Source organism: Pygocentrus nattereri, chromosome 9 (assembly GCF_015220715.1).
Source record: "Pygocentrus nattereri isolate fPygNat1 chromosome 9, fPygNat1.pri, whole genome shotgun sequence".
NCBI lineage: Eukaryota > Metazoa > Chordata > Actinopteri > Characiformes > Serrasalmidae > Pygocentrus > Pygocentrus nattereri.
Window position 1 is genome coordinate 33,753,934 of NC_051219.1, and position 27,154 is coordinate 33,781,087.

At 38.8% G+C, this 27,154-nt stretch overlaps 1 protein-coding gene across 3 annotated transcripts in view; it reads left to right on the forward strand.

The window, feature by feature from the left end:
- dvl1a (dishevelled segment polarity protein 1a) overlaps positions 1–25,249 on the forward strand; it is a 46,133-nt gene extending 20,884 nt beyond the window's left edge. Inside the window, exons 4-16 of one of the 3 annotated variants that reach the window (XM_017708553.2) lie at positions 2,588–2,697; positions 10,912–11,050; positions 11,212–11,305; positions 11,402–11,471; positions 12,116–12,255; positions 15,019–15,095; positions 15,199–15,266; positions 15,480–15,557; positions 16,083–16,217; positions 16,919–17,086; positions 17,385–17,603; positions 21,216–21,253; positions 22,731–22,869. In XM_017708553.2, coding sequence (XP_017564042.1) covers positions 2,588–2,697; positions 10,912–11,050; positions 11,212–11,305; positions 11,402–11,471; positions 12,116–12,255; positions 15,019–15,095; positions 15,199–15,266; positions 15,480–15,557; positions 16,083–16,217; positions 16,919–17,086; positions 17,385–17,603; positions 21,216–21,220 — 1,303 coding nt within the window. In that variant the 3' untranslated portion in view covers positions 21,221–21,253; positions 22,731–22,869. Of the gene's footprint in view, positions 1–2,587; positions 2,698–9,127; positions 10,101–10,911; positions 11,051–11,211; positions 11,306–11,401; positions 11,472–12,115; positions 12,256–15,018; positions 15,096–15,198; positions 15,267–15,479; positions 15,558–16,082; positions 16,218–16,918; positions 17,087–17,384; positions 17,604–21,215; positions 21,254–22,730 lie in introns of those variants that run through there. The other 2 variants (XM_017708544.2, XM_037541130.1) reach the window with 2 other exon arrangements.
- Positions 25,250–27,154: the final 1,905 nt, after the last annotated feature.

The window sequence follows — 27,154 nt, forward strand, 5'->3', positions numbered from 1 at the left end:
TTGTGTAGATGTTTTTCTATTGTATCTTAAGTTTGTTGAGTTTTCTATAGTCATAACCCAGAATCAGGTGAAATAGCAACTTCCGTCCACCAGAGAGAGACACCACCTCACTGTGGCCATGTCATAGCAAGAAGATTCAGAATGTGTTCATAAAGTTTCCTTCATTTTCCCCAATATCTTCTTTGTTTTTGTCATTTCTAGCCATCCAGTAAACTGTAATCAATATGTCTGGAGGTCATCCATTTGCTTAAGTGCTATCAGAACCATTTCAATAACAAATGAAGATCCAGCTGTTATACAGTTCTGTGCCAAAGTCAGAGACCGCCCTAGATTTCTGTAATTTCCAGGCAAAACAGCCGTTAAGTTATTAATTTTTCAGTGCCAAGAAAAATGCAGGAAATGTATCATTGTCGTTAGAACAGAACTTTAGTTTGAAAATAGTTTGAAAATGCCTGTGGCCCTTCACATTGTGTGTAAATGTCAGGATGGATGGACAAAAAGAAATGGTCCCAAATCATTCGGAAAAACGTCTGGTTCCATTGACTTGCATTAAAAGTAAAGTATGTTTTTTTTCCTTTTCAGTTAGAGTTAACATTTTGGAGATATGAGGTTTTGTTCCAATAGCAGCAATACATATAACAGAGAATTACTCAGAGCCCCAACAGCTAAATACAACATCAGATTTATTTCAGCTTTTCTGATGGTGGCAGTTTTGGTGGTCTACCAGGTCTTGCACGGTTTTCAGGAGTCTTAATTTTTTCTGTATCTTTTAATCGGGTTTGGAAATTTTTCTTTTTCTACTTTTTTTCTTTTCATTTTTCTTTGACAGCAGTAAGAAAAGTCTTACAGTCTTACAGCAGTCCTGCTCCACATAGATCACCCTTATCCACTGTGCAGTTTCTGTAAGATCACTGGCAGCTTTTTAACACCCAGTGTGAGATTTTGCAGAGACTCAGAGATCGAGTTCTCACCAGCCTCAGGTTTCTTTCCTGCCCCGAGCAAAAGCATTCCACTCACTCTGATAGAATAACCAGCCTCTCGGCACATCCTCACACATGTACACGCCTCCTTCACACTGTACTGCAGCTCGGCTCACCCCTTTGCTGGTCTCTTGTCCAGCCCCAGTGCTGTAGGAGGCAGCAGAATGGGACTCACGTATGGGGATGCATCTATATGGCATTTTTTGTCAGACAATGAAAACCGATGATTAACACTATTGTTATGTATGTGATAATTATCATTTTGGGCATTTTAAAACAGAGCTAATAGAACTCTGAGGTCAGAGATCTGCCAGTCAAAAAATTGAGCGAATTGGGCATGTAACCTACATTCCCTTCCTTCCAAGAAGTTTGTCATGTCTGTAAATATTGTCTATATTCCTCTATTAGAGAAATTCTTTATACTGTACTATAATATAAATTATACTATACTATACTCTTCTTCTTCTTTCGGCTGCTCCCTTTATGGGTCGCCACAGCGGATCATCTGCCTCCATCTTGCCCTATCCACTGCCTCCTCTACTTTCACACCAACCATCTCCATGTCCACCCTAACTACATCCATAAACCTTCTTTGAGGTCTACCTCTTCTCCTTCTACCCAGCAGCTCCATCTCCAACATTCTTTGCCCAATATATTCCACTATTCCTCCTCAACACATGTCCAAACCATCTCAACCTGGCCTCTCTGGCTTTATCTCCAAACTGCTCCACCTTCACTGTCCCTCTGACCTGCTCATTTCTAATCTTGTCCATCCTTATACTATACTATACTAATATTTATTTATATAGCACTTTTTATTTTAGTTATATTACAATGTTATTTAGTTAATTATACAGAAATACAAATAAAACATTTAAACAATAAAAACACAGTCCTCGAAATGAAAATGAATGGTGAGCACAGTTATAAACAGGTGAAAAGTGACCTGCATATCGCTAGGCATATCGCTGTTGTCAGAACAAAACCTTGTATCTCCAAAATGGTAACTTTACAGGAGAAGGAAAAAACATAATTTACTAATGGAACCAGACACTTTTCCATGTAATTTCATGTTATTTCTTTTGGTCTATTCATCATAAAATTTACACACAATGTGCAGTTTCAAATTATGTCAAAAACTGGAAAACGACAAAAATGGAAATACAAGGTTGTGTTCCAACGGCATCGATATGCAAGTGTAAACAAATATGTTTTTATTCTGGATTTAAAAACATCTATTGAACATTCCTAATATTCTCTGTAATATACTGTACGAAATAATGATGAACATTAAAGTGTTATAAAACTAAACCGAGTGTTATTACTAACATCATTATATGTCTTCTGTTCTTTCTAAGAATAATATTTTCAGTTATTAGTATTATGTATCTTAGATCACTATTACTAAGCATAATAAGCCTATACGAATGGGTTAACAGTGGAGCTTCTTGGTGCAAATTGACCACGGCTAGTCACAAGTAGGGGGTATTTCCAGAGCTTTCTTTGTGGATCATTAGGACATGGTAAATGTGCCTTGTGGCAGGCTTAGTGTAGGTGGTTTTGATGTGGTTTCACATCTCAGATCTCTATATGTGTGTCCGTTTCAGCGCCAATGCAGTGAGTAGTCGGGATGGTTTGGACACTGAGACGGGGACAGAGTCTCTCCTGAGCCAGCGCAGGGAGCGGGAGAGGGCCCGCAGGGCACGGGACAACAAGTGTAAGTGATTCCCAGTGCACAGCAAAAAATTCCATCCATGAACAATAAACCATCTATCATGTATCACCCAACAGAGCTCTATACATACCACAGCGCTGCTAAACATTTGGAGAAGGAGCGTCAAGGATAGCCATCATTTTAAAGGGACTGACTGCAGGTTATAGGAGTATTTTATGCCAACAGTGACATTCCAGAACAAAACAGACTGCTGTTAATGGAGCTCAGAGCTCACAGAGCTGCCAGTCAAAATACTTGAACATTTAACCTAGATCCAAGAAACCTGTCTTACTAAGAGATCATGTGTTCATTTCAAGCCTGTAAATATGATATGAGTCTATTATAACATCTATAAACATTTATTTATGCTATTACTATTAGAGTAGCATGATACCTAATCCTGTTCAATGTCTAAACCTGTGGCCCCTCAGTTTATGTCAAAATACAGAGGTTTAGACCACTTTTTATGTTTTTGAAAGGTCACACTGTTAAAAGGGAAATCCACCAAATTTACTAAATTTTCATCATTGTGATGTAAACAATCATTCAGAGTAGTTTGATGTAAAATGGTTCATTGTCGAGAGATTTACCAATTTTACAGTGGTGTTGATAGGAACCAGGAGTCAGAATGTCTACAACACAAATATAGCCATTTTATGTACTATCCAAAATGACCTGGGAATCTACACATCGTATGACTTTCCATCTTTCCATATGTGTAATCTTGATATTCTCTGGTGCCTGTCACTTTTACTGTGAACAAATCTGACACTGTAGGTTTCTGTAAAATGGCACATTTCACATCAAACCACTCTGAATGACATTGTTTACATCTTTAAAACTTAATTATGCAGAAATTTAAAAAATTGTAAAAAAAAAAAAAAGTGTAGTTCTTTGGTCACATAATAATGCTGACTGTCCTTTCCCTCAGCAGTGATGTTGTAGTTGAAATGCCCAGAGGTCTGAGAGCTGCCAGTTATAATAGTACTTGGCTATTTAACCAGAATTGCCTTGAATCTAATCATCGGTGTTCATTTCCAGCCTATAAATATGATATGCATCTGTCAGAGGAATGATCTAAACCTTTGTACTCTGCCTGCAGTCATATTTAGTTATGCTTTTCTGCATCTTTTAATAGCCCACATATAATAGATCTATCCATGCCCTGCCCACAATTGCATAACTTTTAAGCAACTGTTGCTTGGTTGGACTTGAACTTGATAGAATGTTGGCAAACAAATTACAAACTTATTGGAAAACTGTAGCGGACACCCCACTTTTTATAAAAAAAATAAATACAGTAATTTAAAGCCACACTGTTAAGATAAATTGGGTGTAATTTTTTAGTCTATAGTCTATTAGCTTATATATATATATATATATATATATATATATATATATATATATATATGTATGTGTATGTGTGTGTGTGTGTGTGTGTGTGTGTGTGTGTGTGTGTATGTATATATCCACCCTGCAAAGAAAGCTCATTTCCACCACTTGTATTCTAGTTCTTTCAGTCATTACTCACAGCTCAGGATGTAGACTACTACTACAGCCCGATACAGTGACCGCATTACTGCTGCCGCCTGTGCCAGCCAGCGGCCGTCTCACGATCCCTCTTCCCATCACTTGTGAACAAGACCCCAAGATACTTAAACTACTTGACCTGGGGCAAGTCCTTTCCCCTTACCTGGAGTGGGCATATATATATATATATATATATATATATATATATATATATATATATATATATATAAATCTTATATATAAAGCTAATGTTAGGATGGTATTTTCCCCCTGCAGTGGTTTTAAAAATTATATGTTCCAGAACTAGACTCCAGACTCGATAGAGAGCTAAACAGACTGACCTATAATGGAACTGAGAGGTCAGAGAGCTGCCAGTCAAAACAGTACTTGGACATGTAGCCTATTTTACCTCCCATCCCAGAAGCTTTCTCAAATTCCCTAATTATTTTTAACCTCTGAAACTCTCTGTTCTGCTTTTAAAATCCTTTCTGACTGTAATATTAACAGACTGATGAGGTATTATGATTAGTTTCTATTACAAATCTGTAGTTATTTACAAAAGTCCCATGTTTTTTTAGTCTGATAACTTATAGAATATGTGTTTTCTTAATGAGCACCCAGTGTGTTCAGTTTAAAGGGAGTTCATGGTGAAAGATGAAAGTGTATTCTTCAGCAGTGAGAGAAAGTTCTCTCCTGCCCATTTAGGACCTCTCCTCATGTGAAACAATGCTGACCATGTTTGATTTGCTCGCAATACTATTTCCCACCTGTGTCTTGAATGTCTGTAATTTAGACATTCCTACTTTTCTTGTGTCTGTGTCCAGCAGCCGAGAGTTTAAATTCGCTCAGTCAGAGCAGCATGTGCTGTTTCACTCATTAAAGAACTCCTGCGCTCTGCCTAACCCCACCGCATAACCTGGAATGATTTTTCATCTTTCTCTTTATTCATTGTGCAGCTGGGAGCTCATTAGTGAGAGACTCATTAGTGTGACTTCATTAGCAGCAGCAGATAATGATTGAGGTGGAGTGTGCTTGTGTGTGTGTGTGTGTGCATGTGTGTGTGTGTGTGTGTGTGTAATACGCAAGTCTAATATGTCCAGTGTACAAAAAGGAAAGTGTGTAGCTGAGAAAACATGGATTTTCAGTTCAAGGCTATGAATGCAGTATATGTATCATCATAATATCAAGATATATATCAGAATGTTTCAAAACATTTTTAGATGCACAATTTGCATTGCAATATTTCATTTCTCTAAATATTTGGTTGGAACAGACAAAGAAGATTTGATAATGCTGTGTTTAAAATGCTATCAAATATAAATACAGTTCAGTTTTCTACTTACTGTGTTGCACTAATGTCAGTTAACCAGGCCTGTTTATACTCTTTTTGTAGTGGAACATGACTACATCTGTACTGGCGAGTTCCACAAAATGTTCAGAAAGTCATATTGTGACATAACGTGACATAATTTGTCACAGTAACACTAACTATTTTCCTCTCACCCAGTTTAGGCCTGCATCTATTCATTGAGTTCTATAAGTTTCTGTAAACCAGTACAACCGCTTGCAAATCTTTTTTCATCTTCAGTTTATTGGAAAACTATATTATACACCGGGGTGGATTAGCTTGTAGAAGAGCGACAATGTACCTGTTTGGGAATATTTTGTTTTCCAACCAAATGAACAGAACTGGGTGGTAACAGTTTGACATGCTGTCTATGCAGAATGTAGGTATCATTATAAATCATAATGGGATGTGAGTCCAGTTGGTAATTACATGGTAATTGCTTCACCAACACTGTGAAACTTACATGGTATCTAGTAACAATGTGAATTACAATGATTTTGCAGACAATAATCGTTTGTGTATTTTACGTGATCATCCAAGCTTAATTTTTGCCACTGTTCTGTAAAGCATGTCCAACCAATGTGAAAGAGTGTATTTGTGAGTGGAACATGTTGGACGAACAGATATCCTGGCTGCATTTTTTATCTCTGATACTAAGCAGATTTGAGTGGATGGATGTAGAACGCATGAGATGTGTCAGGTCAGATCCCTGAGCTCCTTGCGCTTTCTCCAGAAATAGTCAGTCATGTGCTGCTGATGCTCTATCACTGTTTACATCTGGCCTTCTTATCTCCTTCTTTGTGGGGTCTGTAAGTGAGCATCATTCCATTATTCTTTTAGATAATACCAAAAAAATTTTTTTGTTTTTCACACAACAGCACATGTAGTTGTTAAACAATGCAAAAATAAGTAAATATAGGATCAGATCCACTTGCTCCAGTTGCTCTAAACGTCTCACTCAAACTCCTTGCTAGTCGTTGATTTAGAGCAGAAAGGCTGCGAGGAGCGAGTGATGAATGAATATGAATAATGCAGGGCTGCTTAGTGTTGGGACCGGACAGGTGTGAAGCCCAGGGGCAGGGGGAATGTATGAGGGGGTATCTGTTTCCATGCCTCAGGCACTCATTCGTTAACCTTCCTGAACCATCAGTAATAAAGAAACATAGTTACCCCTTTAGCCCTTTGGGAAAGACTGCTGAAAGAGAGAGAGAGAGCACAGATTGTTTTCAAAATGACAGGCTGAATTTATTGTTTTATTGCTCTGGCTTGACAGGATAATTGTAAAATGTGAGCTTGCTTTTTATTTTCCAGTATATCTGATCAAATTACAGTTTGAAGAAACCATGCAAGCTTGCAAGTTGAGAAGAGACATAATTTTGTCAACTGAATGTTTACCCAGAGCAGTAATGGCATTTATCTTGACTACAGTTTCATTTGTTCTCTGTACATACCTGTAAAGATCTAGTGATAGAGCTTCACATGTAAGCTTTTTGGCAGCTTTTTCAAACAGAAATCAACATGAATTCAGTGTTTGCTGTTGGGGTGAAAGTATAGTAAGCACGGGGAAGGCATAGCTGGGATCTGTCACCGATCTCAGCTGTTTGGATCATGTGTGAGGAGAAAGGCTACAGTTAGAATTTCTAATTATTAGAGAAATAGAGCATTGAAGTCAGTGGTCACCAAGCCTAGTTCTAGACATCTACACTCTTGCAGTCTAGTTCAAAACACAGTCTGACATGCCTGCTCCAGCTTACTAAGTTCTTCAGAAGTCTTTGATTGGCTGGTTCAGATGTGTCAATGTTAGGTAGGAGGGGGCAGCAGGAGGAGGGTTGGTGATCACTGGTGTAGGCTTGAAATTTCACTGGTAAATGTCCTATGTGGCTCACTGTCAACCTAGAATGCTCTGCAAATTGTCTTGTACAGATTATGTACGCCGCCTTTTACAGTGTACACCATAATGCAGGGTGAAAGGTGTCTACCCAAAGAATAACCATCAATCTTCTAGTTTGAGCCATGTCGCTCAAAAGGTCTTAAAAGATCAAAACATACATGGGCACTGTAAGTAGGTCTATTAGAAAATGTCATTATAGCCGCTGACATTGTCGGTGAGAGGATTTTGCCATTTATCAGTCAGTCAGCTGCACCGAGGCTGAACTAGCGCTTCGTCATAGTTCCTGTGGGGGGCGCGCGCGGCGCGTGCTGCTCGAGCTGCCCTGAGCAGAGCGCGTTCACTGCTCCAGTTTCTCTGACAGAGACGTGCACGCGCAGCCGCTGCAGCTCCACAGGTAAGACAGCTCTATTCAGCGATGACTCCTCAACCAAAAACCGAATAAAACCACCTTTAATCAGAGTTTAGTAACAGCAGGAAATGCGACGATTGCTGCTTCTGAATGAATGTGTGTTTACTTCACTTAGCGTTTTGTTACACTGAGATTCCGAAGGAAACTTAGCATAAATAATGCTGTGAGGAGCTTTAGTGCTGTAAAACATCTCTGTACCAGTCTACAGTATTTCACCTCCTGTTTAATAGTATTCTATAGCCTGTTACTTCACAGCAATTGCCAAACGACCACCACATGAAAACGTGTTTCATTTCATATGCATCAGTCACTTAAACAGCTACAGTACTGTCCTCTAAAGACTGAAATTACTTAAGTATGTATGTTTAAATATTATAAACTAGACATTTTGAAATAGTATATTCAAATATTGTGGGAACACAACATAAATCATATACTGTAACTGTCTATTTGTAACTGTTTAATATACTGTAATCTGCCTTGAGATATGACCACCACTATTGAAATTTGAGGCATGTTTTGGACATTCATTGTTTTGTTCTATATCTTTTTCACTCTTTCATTGAACATTTTTTTTCATTGTTTACAGCCTACTGTTTACATATTTCATATATGGTCTATTATTAGTTGAGGCCAGTCATGTTTTAGAGTATTGGCATGACATTACAGTCATTAAATTAGTTTAATATCATTGAAAATCATGATTCCAAATATTTTTGGACACTAGTCTATGTAAAATTGATATCTTACAGTTTTTCACAGTCTGGTCTCACAAGCTTGTACTGCTTTGATTTTGTGTTGTGTGATTGTTTACTGATCATAGTCTGTTTATTACGTTATGCAAATGAGCAGTGCTTGGTTTCAATGAAAGCCCAGTCTCTATGCGGCTGTCTCAAGCAAACTTTTCTGCGTTACCTGGGATATTTTCATTTTGTACAAGAAGTATCCTGCATTTTTCATGCATTTTAACTCTCTTTTGAAGTGCACTGACATATATTTTGTGTGCTCAGGGTGGCACACATCATTCTAATGAGATAATAAGTACTAATGAATCTAGTAATGAAATTCATATTCTGCTGGTAGCAAACGTCCTGATGCAGAAATCATACAGTCATATGGAACAGTTTAGTGCCCTGTTTAAATGACATGTTTTGTTGATTTTAGTTAAAATAAGTACACATACTCTACAGAGAACACACTTCAGCACCCTTTATTACATCAGTTACTGTTTATATGCTGGATTTGAAACATAGAAAATAAACATAAAATGTGACCTGTGCAAAAGTTATGGCACATTCAAGTTGTATGTTTGCTAAACTCACCAAATAAATAGAAATTGTGTAATAAAATTAGCAGAAAATTGCATTTTTAAGTTGTAGAAAATGTGGTAACACATGTTCACTGAAAAAAATCAACAAAACAAGTAATTTTCAAACTTTTACATACGACCATATCCAGTCACTAGCTTGCTCAGTGACCAATCTACTTCATGGCTTTGCCCCCATCAGATTTTTGATTACAGTTAAAATATGACTGTAGTTTTGCACATCACACCAAATATGTTTGATAAGATCAGATCGAAAGCTCTAAGAGCCGTGATGGGCTGTATCTCCTCACTTGCGCATAAGGCGCAATAGGATTGATTACATCTGCTTTCTGCATATCCTTTTCTAAGCACCTCTATTGCAGATAAGAAGTGGAGCCGACTGCTCTGAGCACAGTTAAAGGCAGCTGTTGAGGGAGATGCAAGGTCAGTGAGAGTGAAAGGTCTTTACTGAAGCACAGCTTAAGCGAGGCATTCGTGGAACAAGTGGCCAGTCCTCTCATTCATAGACTGTATGAATGTGCTGACAGACCGCTGAAAGCACATTGGTGCATTGTGTGCAGGCCTCAACCTACCGGCTCTTCACTTAGGTGATAAGATTGTCTGGCCAGCCCACACACATTGTAGAACGGAATGGTTTTCTTTGTGCCGCTGACATTTTAAGTGTAGTGTGACAGACTGAAACATAAGTGAGCGATTAGATCTGCAGCACACGGTCGCAGCATGTTCACCCTTGTATATGTTTGTGTTGGGTTGTGCTGTGCTAGCTCTCCAAAGAAACACAGAGGAGTAATGACCACATCTGCAGTGCTGGAGTGTTTTGGACGATTGCAGCGTCCTCGCATGGTCAGACCCTTCCAGCGTGTACGATGTCACCCAGAATCACAGCCTCGAGCGTGTCTCTGTATGTATGCTTCAGTCTTGTAATTGTTCACTCAAGACTCCTTGGAGGTGAATTTCACCTGTGGATTGTTCCTCTATTTCTTTTTCTTGCTCATGAAAACTGTCGATAAGTTTGCATTTGATCCCTTGATCCCTAGGCTTAGGATTCTCTAAATATTGTAAAGCTTATCACTCAGCAACTGTTATTCATTCTTTGTTAACTGCACGAAACTAATATGTAAGTTATGTACTTCTGAGTGTGGAACTGAACAGTGGGCCCACATACAGCTGAAATTTAAACCAATTTTTCCAAATTTCTGCAGAATTAAATGTAAATAAAATGTAAAGAAAGTTATTCACAGAGGTCTGATTTAAAATTCTAGAGAAACTGAGTCAGAATTGCTCACAATGGTGGTGATAGGAACCAGATGTCTGAAGACTTTAATGCTTCCAAGTTATTACACGGAAGTGTTATCAGTGGAATTCCCTTTATTTCCTTTAGAGGGCAGCTGTGAGTCTTATTTGTTTATTTGAGTTCGAGTTGTTCCCTTTTCCTAAGTGTAGATGCCTAGAAAGTGAACAAGCTTATCAATCAATTTGTCCACTTCAAACTTGAACTCTTAATTATCTGTTCTTTAAACAGCCAAAGAATTTGTCCCTTTTAAGAGATGCCTGTCCTTGTTCATCTCCTGGTGTTTCACAAAACTCAACAGTTACTTCTTACGCATTTTTTATGTTCCAAAGCACAGCCCAAAGCTCAGTGAATATGTGAAAATGTCTCTGTATCTTCTAATCTTGACTAAACTCTTCACCAATGCTGTGTGCCCCCTCAGTCCCCCGGGTAAACGGACACTCTAAGACAGAGCGTGTTATTCAGGACTCAGCCATGGGCTACGACAGCACCTCCATGATGAGCAGTGAGCTGGAATCTAGCTCCTTCATCGACAGTGAGGAAGACGAAGATGCCAGCAGGTCAGACCCTTCTTACGTCTCAGGCAGCCTTATGCAAAGATTATGAAACAAATATATTTATATTATAAAGTAAAAGGAGAGTCACACATATGTTGATTGTAGTGTTCATAAGTGACACCTCTCTGTTTTGTCTTATTTCTGACTTTTGCATGGATGTACAGACTCAGCAGCTCCACAGAGCAGAGCTCCTCTTCTCAACTCATGCGCAGACACAAGCGCCGGCGACGGAGACAGAAAGTGGCCAAAATGGACAGGGTGGGTTACTTCTATATATAGAATAGATGTAAAGTGGATGTAGACATATGAAAGTGTTCCAATTTAAAAGTGAGATTTTGTGTCCTCTCTTCACAGTCGTCCTCCTTTAGCAGCATAACAGATTCAACTATGAGCCTCAACATTATTACAGTAACACTCAACATGGGTAAGTATATATGTGTCTCTCTTGTCCTCCCACTTTCCCATCTTCTTAAAGAGAGTGTCCAGTTTTCTCAGAATATGGTGACACCAGGGCTGCACAGTGTGGACTATTATAATTACTACTATGGAAATATATATAGGATATATTACTACTATTGGGGTATGATTACTACTATATGTACATTCATATGCATAACATTGAACACCATCAGTTAAATAACTTTTCCTGTTGATTTTATAAGTGAAAATAAGTATACATCCTCTACATAGAACAAACTTAAATATTTTTAGTTCATAATCATTGTACATTGTCTGTTTATTTGTTTATATAAGTTTAGCATATTGAAAAATAAAAACCAAAATATAGAATAGCCCATAAGCAGTAATGCGCATTAAAATGTCTGGACGTGTGGAGTAATTTGACCAGGGGCACCCAAACTTTTGTATGTCTCTGTATGCACTGCGATTGCTATATACTTTGCTTTGGTTAGTCAGTAATATGTCAAGTTTAACTGGAACTGTGATTAATAAAAAAAAACAAACAATATGATTGGTTAGAGCATTTGCATATTTCACTATTACAATAATATGATGAAAACAAACAGCCTCAGTATACACTGATGCTTTTTCCATCCCTCTTTATCACAGAGAAGTATAACTTCCTGGGCATCAGTATAGTGGGGCAGAGTAATGACCGGGGAGATGGAGGCATCTACATTGGCTCCATTATGAAAGGTGGAGCTGTGGCAGCTGATGGCCGAATTGAACCTGGAGACATGCTGTTACAGGTACACAGTCAACTACACTGTTCTGTTTCATCAAATAGAGTTCATCCATGTAAAAAGTGGTCTGTTCATTTGAACACTAAAAAAATTCAAGTCAGTAATATGTGACATCCCCAGTCTCCTTCCGTTCAGTTTTGTCCCTTTGATTTGGGGGGGGTCCCTTACATTTGTTGGCAATTCAGGACCCACCTCCCTTTAATTATAGCCCAGTTTTTCATCAGTGTTCTTAGAGGTCCTCTTACCCTGCACATTTTAGTGTTTTCTCTGCTCTGACAAACCCGGTGCAACCCAGGACAGCCTTAGTGAGGTGCAGAGAAAGCAATAAAACGTGCAGAGCAGAGGGGCCAACAGGACCAAGGCTGGGAACCACTAATCTAGCCAGTTGTGTTGTTTGTTTAAACTTGTTTAAACAAAGTGAGTGAAAAACTTCATTCACTCGCAGACAAATCAGCTGCTGTAGGTCAATTTTAACCCGTCCATACCAGAGATGGCTTACTCAGTTGGTTTTACCTTTAAAGAGGCAGACAAAACTGAATCTTTCTTTCTCGAGACTGTCATTTGTTTAAAGCCATCACTAGTGTTTTGAAAAGTCTGCCATCTCTCAGTTATGAGTAGAAAGGTTTGCTCAGGACATGTATGAGTGTATCAGGAGTGCATTGTACAGACGATACACACAGCAACCCCCCCTCCCCCTCCCTAAAAAACAGTGTTCTACTGTTCCTTTGAGTTCCAGGTTGTGTTCAGAGCTGTAGAAACTGTGAAAGAAGATGCTTATAATTGCAATGGCAGCAGTCATGATAAAAACTGTAATGGGAGGGAGTGACAGTCAGCCTAAAAACAGCTCAGCTCATATGGTTGGACTGAAATGGCTCTTTACGAGGTCTCACAGTAAACCTTTTACGTTTTCATGGCTGTTTAGCTGTTTGTATATGTTAACCTCTCCTGGCCCCATGCTGTAGGTTTGTTTTGCCTCTCCTTTTCCTTCCTGACTCAGGAGCTTTTGATCTAATTTTTCTCTGCAGTTTTACTAGCCTCAGTGACCAGTCTGTGCCTCGCCCACTCAGACGTCTGGGTCTGACTCGTCTACTGTAGTGCTTAGGATATTTAGGAATATCCATAAACTCAGAGTCACAGTGTATTTGAATCATATTTGAGATGATTCACAGTTGTTGCTACTGGTCTGGAATGGGTATGTATAACAGCATATACTGTAGGTGTATGTTGTCATAGTGTGTAATATAGAGCTTTTGTTAGTAAGACTATCCCAGCTAGCAGACATAACAATAGCACTTAGCTAACTACATACAGTGGAAAAGTCTGAGACCTCCCTTCACAGATTTATATACTAGACAAACAGCCATTACATACAACTTATACATTTTTCAGGAGATACACCTCTCCTTTTCCTTCCTGACTCAGGAGCTTTTGATCTAATTTTTCTCTGCAGTTTTACTAGCCTCAGTGACCAGTCTGTGCCTCGCCCACTCAGACGTCTGGGTCTGACTCGGTCTACTGTAGTGCTTAGGATATTTAGGAATATCCATAAACTCAGAGTCACAGTGTATCTGAATCATATTTGAGATGATTCACAGTTGTTGCTACTGGTCTGGAATGGGTATGTATAACAGCATATACTGTATGTGTATGTTGTCATAGTGTGTAATATAGAGCTTTTGTTAGTAAGACTATCCCAGCTAGCAGACATAACAATAGCACTTAGCTAACTACATACAGTGCAAAAGTCTGAGACCTCCCTTCACAGATTTATATACTAGACAAACAGCCATTACATACAACTTATACATTTTACAGGAGATACTTTTGAGGAGATTAGATAGAAGATATCCCACCTACAAAATAGCAGTTTTCAGAACTGAGATTCAAGACCCTGTACATACAAGACTCTGTAGACCCCCAAACCTTCACCATCAGATAATCAGCTCTCGAAGTAGGGCCATTCATCGTTACGTGTCGGGAAAACTTATTGAAGTATCGTGATATTCCTTTTTTGCTGTATTGTCCTCCTTTAGCTTAACTTTCATCTTTGAGAGATTCAAGATCCCTTCTTGCTTCAGATCTGAAAAAATCCACAGGTGTTTCCACTGTGAGAACTCAATGTTTATGGGTCTGAAAGGATGTGCAGCTGTCAAGAAACTAAGCAAAAGGAACAGATAAAAAAGAGTTCTCACGACAATGGACTAATGAGAATCAAGAAAACACAACTACTTCCGTAACTGAACTTTGGTGGTGTGGAAAAATATTCCTACAGATTTCTTTAGACTCTGAAAGCAAGTCTCCTGAAGAGGATGGAAACTATAATGAAGTAGAAATCTGTAGACACTAAACACTGAAAATGTTATATTTATTCTTGAGGCTTCCGTGTAATTTTCCATGAAATATATTATTTCTGCTTATTTTTAAAGCTGAATAAGAATGACTTGTATTTAGTAATCTTTCTTTAAAGTTTCTTTGACGTTTGCACAAAAATGGTATCTTAAAAATTGAGAACTGGGTTTCAGCGATGATACTTATTTTTTTTCCTGTATGACCGTTTCACATTCAGTGGTAGTAAAATGGTAGTGAAATTTCAAATACATTTCTATTTCATTTTATATGCACATCTTGTTTGTATTCTAGTGGGTTTATGGCATATATCTGATCACATCACCTCTGCTGCACAATGCAGATTATTTAAGACTGAAGCACGTTGTAGTTTATGACGTTATGAAACTTGTTAATATTGATACTGAAGTACTGCTTTTGCAGGTGAATGATGTGAACTTTGAGAATATGAGCAACGACGATGCAGTGAGAATTCTACGGGAAATTGTCTCTAAGCCTGGGTAAGCAAGTGACACTGCATCCAAACAGCTGTAATCATCCACTAAACCACTCAGGACACACTTAGATAAAGATACTGACTGTTGCTGAATGTCTTTTCTTCAGGCCAATAAGTCTCACTGTGGCTAAGTGTTGGGACCCGTCTCCTCGAAGTTACTTCACCATCCCAAGAGGTACTGCATATGTTACACTTACGCTTCAGTAAGCATTATCATCTTTATCAGGCTGAGCTCAGCTGTTTTCTTTGTGCTATTTACCACAAATCTAATTTACTCATTAATCATGTGTGAACTAAAAAGCATTGTCACTATTCGTACAAGGACATTTAAGTATGACATCATGTTGATGTGTGTATTTTTATATCCTTTCTCTTGGCCTTTCCTCAGCGGAGCCTGTAAGACCCATAGACCCTGCTGCTTGGATCTCTCACACTACAGCGCTGACTGGAGCTTATCCACATTATGGTATGATGAAGGGCTTGTTTCTTTTTTAAATGTTGCTCACACACCCCTAAAAACGGGTTCCACCGATTCTCAGTTGTGAAAATTCTGAGTGGTTTGAAGTGAATGTGCTGTTCATGAGTCAGAATTGTTCTGGGTTGCTCACAGACAGGTATTACTCAAATTTTTATTTTTTTTTTCAATGTATTGCCTCATGCCTGATACACTGCTTTATGATAGCTTTAAGATAAGGCTTTAGACTAAATACATGCAGTGTGGAGGGATACAGTGTGGAGAGGTTGCTGTGAGGCTAAATAGTGATTAAAATGAATAGTGTGAATAGTAAACATTTATATACGTTATAGACATTGCAAATCTGTCACCACTGTTGTAATTCAAGTTGTTTATCTCTGTAGTGCACCATTTCACACCAAACCACTTTTGAAAAATCAGTAGAATTTCTTTTTAATTGCAGTTTGTTGTCCTGTATTTTGTAAGATGGCTCATCTGTGGATTTTTTTTTAATGATTTTTAACTTCATTTTTGCAGAATGTGACGACTTACCTCTCTCGGCTGGTAAGACAGACATGGCCACCATAGTGAAGGTGATGCAGTTACCTGACTCGGGTCTGGAGATCAGAGACCGGATGTGGCTTAAGATTACCATAGGGAATGCTGTCATTGGTGAGTGGCGCAACACTTTATGGAGAGAAATGAAGGGGGACTCATTACCCTTTTCCAGTTTTCCCCATTCCTTTTAGTGTGTTATATAGCTTTTTGTACATGCAAAAGTTACAAATCTCAAAATACACAGCAGAGGGAATAACTCTCCCCCACAGATGGCACTTTTCTCAGCTGCCTAAAACACCACATTTTTATTCCAGCCCTTTTCCTTTGTTAAGATGACGCAATTTCGTAACACAGCCCTTATTGCCCGCCCCTTATTACTCTTGCAGACTGCAAGACATGGGTGAAATGTGTAGGGGCATAACTGCTCTGACGGTTGACCAGTCAGAACAGAATGGGGAAGCTGACCAATCAGAGCACACTTGGTCATTCGGAGGGGTCTTAAAGACAGTGGGGTGCTAACAGAGCATTTTAAACAGTGGATGTACATTATGAAAACAATGTTTTTGGAACATTGAAGCATGTAAATCTATTCTAGTAGGCTCCAAAAATGCCCCCTTTAACCTAATTAAACTGAATTTGAATTTGGAGTTTGTATTCCCTTTGAGGGAATTAGTGGCAAGTGAGGGATCTCAGCATGCATTTAACCTAATAGCCACTAGAGGGAGTGGTTTGACTGTTGCATTCAAGAGGTTACAGAATTTCTAACTAAACCCATGATTTGTTAAGATTTAAGCCTTAATGTTTGCATTTTGTAGGTGCTGATGTGGTTGACTGGCTGTTTTCTCGAGTGGAGGGCTTTAAGGACCGCCGTGATGCCAGGAAATACGCCAGCAGTTTGCTGAAACACGGCTACCTGAGACACACTGTCAATAAGATCACCTTCTCTGAGCAGTGCTACTACACTTTTGGAGACTTGTGCCAAAGTATACTACATCTGCTTTATTGTTTAGTGTACCTTTAGGGGAATTATTCAATCCGAGAGGCTAACGCTGCTAAGAATATACAAAAAAACAACATTCATCAGTTAGCATGATGCAAATAACATGCTAATTGGTGTTTACTAACTTCCATTCACTTTTAGCCACATTAGCATGGTTAAGCTATTCTTTTAAGATTAATTTGCCCATGTTTGTTACATTCTAATCAATACAGTGAGCGTTTATTCTGAGTTTACTCAGTAGCCTTTTGTAATAGTATTAACTATTCATGTTTCACCTCCAGACATGGCATCTCTAAACCTCAATGAGGGTTCCAGTGGTGGTGGTTCTGAGCAGGATGCTTTAGCTCCACTGCCTCCACCAGGCACAAACCCCTGGCCCCTTGGGGGGCAGCCATATCCCTACCCAGGCTACCCAAATCCACCCTCCAGCTTCCCTCCTGGATACTCGGACCCCTGCCACAGTTTCCACAGCGGCAGTGCTGGCAGCCAGCAAAGCGAAGGTGAGAAAAAGTTTGTTTGAGCGTTTATTAGGGAAAAGGAAAATGAAAGAGAAAGGGAAGTAAAAGAACCATTAGAAATTGTTGTGGAGTGAAATTGTCTGTGTGTTGTGGAGTAGGGACAGCCCCGTCTACGTCCATAGCCCTCCTCCTTTTAGTTGTGTTTTCGGTTTGCTCAAATGACAAGGAACTGGTTTTATCTAAGGGTAGTGATTTTCTGCATTCCCAGTACATTGACTTACCACGGAACACACAGTCACTCTAGAAGTGATCGAGAATGTCTGAAAGCCAATTCCTGCCACGTAGTAGAGAAAAAAAATCAATATTTTTTACTTTTCCTTCTCTGGCACCAGTATGTTGACATAATATCTCAACCTTTTTGTTAACTTATTCTCTCGAGACTTTGAGGTAGTATGTTGAAATAATAATTAGTTATGACTTTAGATTTTAAGACGATATTTTGACATGCTGTGTTGCAATAATACATTAAAACCTTTTAGGAAGCTAGTAATTATTTCAAGAAGTCAAAGTTACTAAAAATTATTTTGAGAGAGTGGTTCAAAATTCTCAAAATCTAAGTCATTATTTTAAGATACTAAGTCAAGCATTGTAAGAAAATCATTATTTTGAGAGGTCGTCAGAATGTAGTATATAATATTTATTTCGAGATACAAAGTTACTAAAGTAATTATTTTGAGACATTCTCTGAAAATTTGTTGTTATTCTGAGATACAAAGTCAAACTTTTAATAAAATGAGTCATTGTTTTGAGATACTATTTTTCTGAATTTTGAGGAAACAGGCCATTATTTTAAATTACTAAGTGAAATTTTGAAATACTATGTGAAATACTGACATACTGCCCCCAGAAACACAGAAGGGATTTACTCCTCTACCTGGTAAGTACATTTTCTAGTTGGTGTTTTTGTAAATTTAGTAGGCTTTACTATTGCATATAAGGAATATGCATATTTCTATTGCATATTAGGAATATTTAGTAGGCGTTACTATTGCATATTACCTTATAGGTAAAAAAAACAGTGATTTCACTCCATATTTTTGAGGAAAGTAATTTTAGTTGTCCTTACAAATGTATTGAATCTTTATTTACAGTTGGTTTGTAAAGTCTGATATTGCCCAGAATGCAAAACACAAATAACTGAGATTTTATCTAAGCTTCAAGGTGAGACCCTGAATGCAGTAACCCTCACTTGGAACTGAGGAATACTCCATTCAGGTGTTTGATTTAATCTGATGAGGTCAAAAGTGAACAAAATTCTTGTTGTAATCCATCCTGCTGCAGCAGGTGTGTGTAATATTTCACTGTGCGGGAAGTATGCTCTTACCGTTAGCGCAAATGTCAGGTAGTCATTTGCTTTCTTTCTTTACGATCATTCAGTTTCAGGGCTTCACCTTTGTCGCTGTATTCGCTTGGACATTCCATATATGTGGTATGGCCAGTTTAACACACCTGGTGTTAAAAATTGCACTTGGTTCACACCTTTGTGAACGTGTGCTTGTCAGCATGGAGGATGATGATGACGTTGAGAATGCAGTTTTCACTGGTTTGAGAGTAAAAAGTGACAAAGTAGAACTGGATGAATTTTTTAAATACATTCTTATACATGTTTGTGTTTATGTATGTACATGTATGTATGTTAGCATTTGAGGATTTGGAGTGCAGGAGGATATTTGGCCTTGGATGTGTAGGGTGAGTGTGAGTGGTGGATATGCAGTGGACTTGATATCTTGATGGCTGGTAGTCTCATGGGGCCAGATGTGAGCTCATAATGAGAACAAGAGTCTGGGAACAATATGTTAAAGTTTCAGTGCTGGACTGCGGTGAAAACCGCCACAATCAAGTGTACGCCCCCTTTAAAACCGGCTCCCGAATTCCCACTAGTTCGTGCTTTATTAATGCCTGGAATACAGTTCATAACACAAGAAAAATTAGCAAACCATTATGGTCATGGTAGAAACAAACAAGGCAGTCTTAATTCTTTTGAAATCTTTGTGTTGAAATCTATTTCATCATTCAGTAAGTTCAGTGTGCACCTCTATTGTTTCTGGATACCATAATACTGATTACTTGTGGTTTATTAATGTGTATAAATGGCAAAGCAGAGTTTTGCACTTAATGAAATGAAAAACTGCAAATCTTCAGAATAATAGGTCTAAGGCTACATTCAGTCTGTAGGTAAAAGAGGCCCAAATCTGACTTACAAATACATTGTAATATCTTGTTGTTTGGTTGTTGACATTCATTTTAATATAGCCTCTTTCTGACATCAGTCTGAACAGGTAATACCCCTGAACAGACCTGCATATGCAAAAGTACACCAACCTACTTACATGCACAACCACCAAACCCAGCTGTAATCCAGCTGTATTTCCTTAATATTTATAGCCTCCTTTGACAGGAAATTGAACTTTAACTTGTGCAGTCTGATCTAATTAAAATTTGTAGGTCAGACAGCAGACACTAAAATGTCTCCACTGGGAAAAGTTTACAAAACAGTGTAACAACTGTGAGTTCCTGTTCTTGTTTTAAGCGTGGAAGCTGACCAGAGAAAAGTCCAGTTTCATTCTTTTACCTGCCATGAAGAAGAATGCTAGGAAAGGGGTGCAACTTCAGTGCCAAAAGGTTGATATTAAAAAAAGAGTATTTGACTCTTTTGTTTCTCATTTATTTTTTCTGTTAAAAATATCCCTGCAGTAAACATGATTTTGAGTAGCTGATTCTTCTGATTATAAAGTGTGTGACTGCCCGCTCGCGTCTTCTTCGTCCTCTAAAGTGAAAGAACATGTAAAATGTGACCATAGTAATGCATTTAGATGACACTGCCATGAAGGGTCTGTTTCTGTGCACACAAAAGTGTGATTCAGCAGGGTTGACATAAAAGTCACATGAATTCCAATCTGTTAAGACTGTTGACAGGGGTCACATTGTGATGCATCAGATATGTGTCAGATTTCAGTGCCACATATGCAAGTGACCCACACTGAACTGGAACTATCAGATTCAGTGTGTTTTTAGTGTTGAGATGAATCTGTGTATAAGAAGAAAAAGCTTTTTGGGAAAAAAAAAATGGTTTTGGACCAGTTTTACCTGCAGTGTGAATGTAGCCAAAGTCATACCAACTTCAAATCAGATGAGAGCAAGTGGTAATGCTTATTTTTACCACATGTAAAGTGCTGTCTGCACACGCAGCACACATCTACATGTTTAAGCTGAGTTTTCTGAGTGGATTTTTCAGGCATATTAATTCTTACATTGCACTCTAGAGCTTTACAAAAAATGCCTAATAGTTGCTTGTTACATCAACATAGTTATTATGTGTAAGTACATAATTCATTTACTGAATTTAAGATGTAACATATTTCAGTTTTGTGGAACATTTGAGCTTGGATTAGTTTAGAAATTTTACATTAAGTTAATTCACACTGTAATACACTGTCTGTGTTCTCACCTGCATTTAGCCCAGTATTTCTGATGGTTGTTCCCAGAAGCTCTCATTATGAGATCATGTCTAGTGCCACTAGACTAGCTGCTGGCTGCTTTGCAGGGCTGTGTATGGTAACTGTTGTTCCCTTTGTTTCTGCTGGGCAATGGTAGACTGATGGAGGATTACTCCCAGGACTGGGGGGGACATGGTAAGCCTGCCACGCACCCTCAATCCTGCTCCCTCTCTTTGTTTCTTTCTCTGCCCCTCCCTTCCCTTCTCATTCTTTGATATCCGGTTGGTCACTGTGCCATGTTTTGAATGGCTCATCAGCCTCTGTGACTGGTGGTACTGCTCATGTGTTCTCTCTGTGCTCTCTGGGCATGTGTGCTGGTGTGCTGTACTCTCATCATGGTGCCATTCATGGTGTGCATGACAGTGGATCAGTCCAATATTACTGATGGTCTTTCAACATAGATTCATTTGTGAAAGAGGCAGGGGTGGGAGGTACACCGGTATACAACTGAGTAACTGTCGTGGTCCCATGATATGGATTCATTTTACCATATCACGGATACTTCACACAATTATTTATACTGCTGGCACAGATTATCACTCTGCAGATACTCTGTGAAAAGGCTTCTTCTTCCATTTTTGTTGCGTTCTGTTGGAGAAAACTGATTAAGGATGGGCAATGTGAAGACATTTATCATTATCATGACAAATGATGTCAGTATTTAAAGACCACCTGCATGTTTCGGAATATTTTAAAATGTGCCACTGGTGGTTCATTCTTGTTTTTTTCCCCAGTTTATCAAACTTAAGCTTTCCAGCTTATAAAATCTCAAAATTGTGAGATTTATCCTGTATCGTAAAAACGTATTGAAGTATTGCCTGATGAGGCAATCAAAAATGAGTATCAACATATAATCAAATGCAGGACCATAAACTTAAAGCAAGCTACCTCTGTTAGCTATTGGGAATTATTAAATATCATATTAGAGACCAGTGAGAAAGTGCCTAATTGAATTTTGAATGTAGACGAAAAAGGTAAAAAACAGAACTGAATCCTAACGGTATCAACAGATAATGGATGTTAAGATTTACCCAGCATTTCAAATTGATATTTGATGATGTATTTATTTTACACTGGAAGAGCCGAATGTTTGAGTGATTCTTGGGTACTGTGCTGTAATATGCACATTCTATTCATTTTATCCATCCATCCATTTTCCAAGCTGCTTCTCCATCAGGGTCGTGGGTCTGTTCATTTTACTGCAAAGAAAATAAATGTTATGTTTCACTGTAGTGCTAATCCAGGCAGATTTATTTCCAAGTTCCACATTTTATATGTTAAATATTTCAGAATCAACAGAAAATGATTGGAAATCAGCATCTGCCCATAATTCCCATATAAGTGCCATAATTCCCATATAAGTGCATCCTTTTTTGGTGTACTGTGAAATCATATCGTTATTGTCCAAATAATTACCATCATACGTTTGAGTTCATATCACCCACCCCTGTAAAGAGGAAGCTTTAGAAGATATACTGAAAACCATCCCTTTCATGTGTTGATGTGCCATATGAGTGGGCTTGGGTTAGAACTGCAGTGTTGGTGTACTGGGCTTAAGGACTAACTCATGCTCTTCCAAACCTTTAAAACTCTTCTCCTTTATTCTTTTTAGGCAGCAGAAGTAGCGGCTCCAACCCCAGCGCAGGGAAAGGACGAAGGCCCTCCCCTCGAGAGAAGGACCATAAGTTAACATGCTGCGAATCAGAGCTGGGCGTGTGGGTGGGGCTTCAGGGCCAAAGAGTGCCGAGCCAGCTGAGCCATCACAGCCATACACGCTCCTGCACCAGCCAAGCCTGCTCCAGCCACAGCCACGTCCAGTCCCACCGCAGCCATGGCCCGGCCCCGCACAGCCACGCCTCTTTCTCATACAGCCACTCCCCCTTTGTCCAGCCTGCAAACGTGTCCTGCACCCACAGCGATAGGAGCCACGCCTCCTCCTATGGACCCCCAGGCCTGCCCCCTCCATACTGCCTGGCTCGCATGATCCCTAAGGCCTCAGCAAGCCAGTCAGGTCCTCCTGGAGCGCCCCCTGTTCGCGACTTAGGGAATGTACCTCCAGAACTCACCGCTAGTCGCCAGTCCTTTCAACATGCTATGGGCAATCCTTGTGAATTCTTTGTTGATATTATGTGACAGGACAGTGCCTTTACACTTCCAGAGCACAAGATCCCCAACCTCTCCTCGCTCCTTTAAAATCTTGCTACTGACTATCCCAGCACTGAGAATGTACAAATTGACAGCCACATTCGGGTCGTCCTTCCAACATGTTTAGGAACAGTTGAGGACGCTAAAAATAGCACAGTTCCAGAGTTTGACATAGACTCTTTAAAAAAATCTACAACATTGCAGTGGCAGCACAAATTTGAACAACTTACTGTACATCCGTAATGCAGCGTCAGAGAAATGTTGCTGCAGCCTGGTGCGATTTACATTTTTTGGCCTTTTAGCTGAAGTAAAGCTGCTCTTGCTTTATATAGACACTCAGTGTTAGAAATCAAAGAAAAGTGAAATCCAAACCTTAGACTTATAGACATATATGACTTATCAGCAATCCCACCAACAAAGATTAAGATGCCAAGCCAATCCAAGAAATAAGTCATTGCCAAATATGAGCATTGTGGGTTTTTGGAGCTAGTTCCTCTGAGTCAGTATCCATTTTATTGGCCCAGGTAGGATAGCTTTTGGCATTTCTGCGTCACAAATTGCATGACTGATAAGGTTTTGTGTAAGGCAGTAGTTGTAAATGTTGTCTGGAAGTAATGACTCTTTTGCTGGAAGTTAGATTCTTTATCAAGTTTGGTGATGCGCTCATGAAGTCATCACCTTTTTTCCCAGTGACAATCAGTCAAGCCATCTATTTACAGTCTGACCACTCTTTGTCCTACGTGTTGCAGTGTGTGTCATTGCTGTGACTAAGTAAGGGTGACCACACATGGTGGATAAAGACTGAAACTCAGTATTCGCAGTTCAGCCCCGAAGCTCATTATGAATTTAAAGATATACTAGTTGCCATATGTGCAATAAAGCGTTGCTCAACCACTTGACTTTGGACAGTGACAGACAGGTGCCTACATGTACATGTTCTGTACAGCATGATCACCAATTGTCTTATTGTCCGATTCTCTTACATTATTGTATTGACAATGGCTTAGGTCATACTCAAGATAGACAGGAGTAGGTTATGAGTTAAAGGGGAATTCTGCTGATTTTTTGCATATTTCAGTCATTGAGATGTAAATAGTTATTCATAGTGGTCTGATGCAAAATCCTGCACTGTAGAGAAGCAAACCAACGTTCTTTACAGTGGTGGTGATGAAAACCAGGGGTAACAATGGCTTATATATATACATATACAGCTATTTACTAACAAAAAATAACCAGTGAACCCCACGGGACTTTCTTAGAAAACTACATTGCCTTACAACATTTTGCATGTATCCCTCTGCCATGACTGGATATGAAAATGTTTTAAGCCAAAATCTTATCAAAACATTCTCATATAACAACATGTAATGACTTTTCTGTGGGAGCTTTTAGAAGCATTAAACTCTTCAGACGTCTGGTTCCTATCACCACCTCTGTAAACAGTTCTGACTTAAGTTTCTCTAGAACACTGCATTTCACATCAGACCACTCTGAATCACTTTGTTTACATGTTATTGGTTTCATTTTGCATCACTAACCTGTCCAGGGTGTATCCTGCCTCACACCCAATACCGCTGGGATAGTTTCCAGCACCACCTGCGACCCTGAGGGAGAAGTGGCTTAGAAAATGTGTGTGTGTGTGTGTGTGTGTATGCATCACTGTTTAAAAATCAGTGCAATTCCCCTTTAAATGAAATAAAATGAATGGAATGGGCAACCAAAGGCCTCTGGCAGACTTTAAGCTGTGTTATGCTTTTTAAAGGGACAACTGTTTTAACCTGGAGATATTTCTGCTTGTTGTTGTAGGTTTTCTGGTTAAAACAAGTGTTTTTTGTGCAAAAACATGCATTTTTTTGTTTTAAAATGTCCTCTTTCCGAGTCAATTCACCCCAGTTGTGGTGGGAAAGAATGATAGCATTCTTTCACTTCTTGAAGCACTTTTGAAATGTACCTGTTTGGCCCTTTAGTATAAAACACTGTTCGTAATGGAAGCTGTATGCTCTATTTCTTCAACAAAAAGAGGAATAAAAAATTGTACATATGGAAAGGAATGTGTGTGTGTGTATATGTATATATATATATATATATATATATATATATATATATATATATATATATATATATACACACACATATATATATTATATAAAATTGAAAATAAGAATAAAATATATGACTGAAGATGTGGGTGGAGATTGATTATAGTTTTGTGTGTGAAACTTTAAAGGTAATTGTGAATCATTAAAGACTTTTAATAAATAAAAAACAAAAAGTAAAACATGAATTAAAGGCCCAGCATAATCACACTGGGGAGCTGATATATGTTCAAAAGAAGGCTTTTAAGACACAGTTCTGTGCAAAAGACCACCTTTCATTTATTTAATTTCCAGTCCAAACAGGCATTATATGGTATTCATTATTCAAGAGATATTAGATATAAGGTTTTATTTGAATAAGGATGGCAAAGTCAAAGAAAACAATAGCTGAAAAAAGCAGGAACTGAACCACCAAAACAGTCACTGTTAGGTAAACAGCACTTAAAGCTTTCATCTTTAAAAGAGAGAGGAGAAAATCAAGCTCCTCTCGACTCAGATTTGAACAAATCCACAGGTGTTTCTGTCCATCCTTCCACGGTGAGAAGTCTCAACAATATGAAAGGATGTGTAGCTGCCAGGAAGCCCTCAGTGAGAAAAGGAAATAGACAAAAAAGAAGAAAATTTGCAAATCAAACAAAGAAGCTGCTGGTCTTTTCAGAACAATGGACTGACCACCCCAGAGTGCAGGCCTCAGCATCACTGAATGTGTTTGGGGTTTCTTGGATCGTTAGAAGAAGAAAATGCATCCAACTTCTAAGACTGAACTTTGGAGGTGGAGAAAATCTCCCTGCAGAGTTCTTTGAAAAACTAATAGCAAGTGCTTAAGGAGTTTGAAGCTATAATGAAGCAAAAGGGCTTCTGTGTAATTTTCTTTTAAATATTTTGTCCTGGCACTGAAAAATGAACACTTAACAGCGGTTTTGACTGGAAATCGAAGGGTTGCACAGTACTGTACAGATATAGTGAAAACATCAGAAACTTGAATTGTACTTTGATAGATTTTTGTGTTGCCCACTTACTAATTTGTGCTTATTTGCTCTTAGAACTGCTTGTTGAGCTTAATTTCTATTTAGCTGAGGATAAATGCATCATATTTTATCCTATTCTCATATTTTTGAGTTGTCTGTGTAAAAGTCTGCGTCAGGGCATGAGGTGGCAGATAACGTAAACACCACTGTCAGTAAAAGCCTGTTTGTAGGTGTAGCCCACTGCTTTGCACCGTTTCTGGCAAGTGTCTCACTTCCCGCGATATGCGAATGTGAATTTGCATGTGTCGGGCTCTGACAGCACTACTAGCCAACTGAAAAGGAAGTGAACTGTAGAAAGCACCTTGAACCTTACATACAAACCTGCTTACACCATGTACAGATAAGACAACAAGCAGACGCTCATAGATACAACAGGGAGGAACATAGACTTCTGAGAAATGCAGGACCGTGTGTAGTTTCGAAATGACCTGTAAACATTTAAATATAAAAGAGCTGCTCAGTAAACTTACTTCAAAGCAGAGCCGATCTATGACTGACTCATATGATGACGTGAAACGGTGCGAGCCAATGTCATTTGAACACACAGAATATGTGTTCAGTGTGGGCTGTCCTGTGGGTGGGTGGGTGGGTGTGTGTATGTGTGTGGGCGGGGGAGCTGACATGATATGAAAGTTGCTTAGGCTGTGGTGATTCTGCATTACGTTCATCAGTCTGCACTCACTGTATTAAGCACCTTTGTTATTAATAATGTTTTTTACATTTAAACATGATTGAAACACGTCAAACTACACAACAAACTACACAAC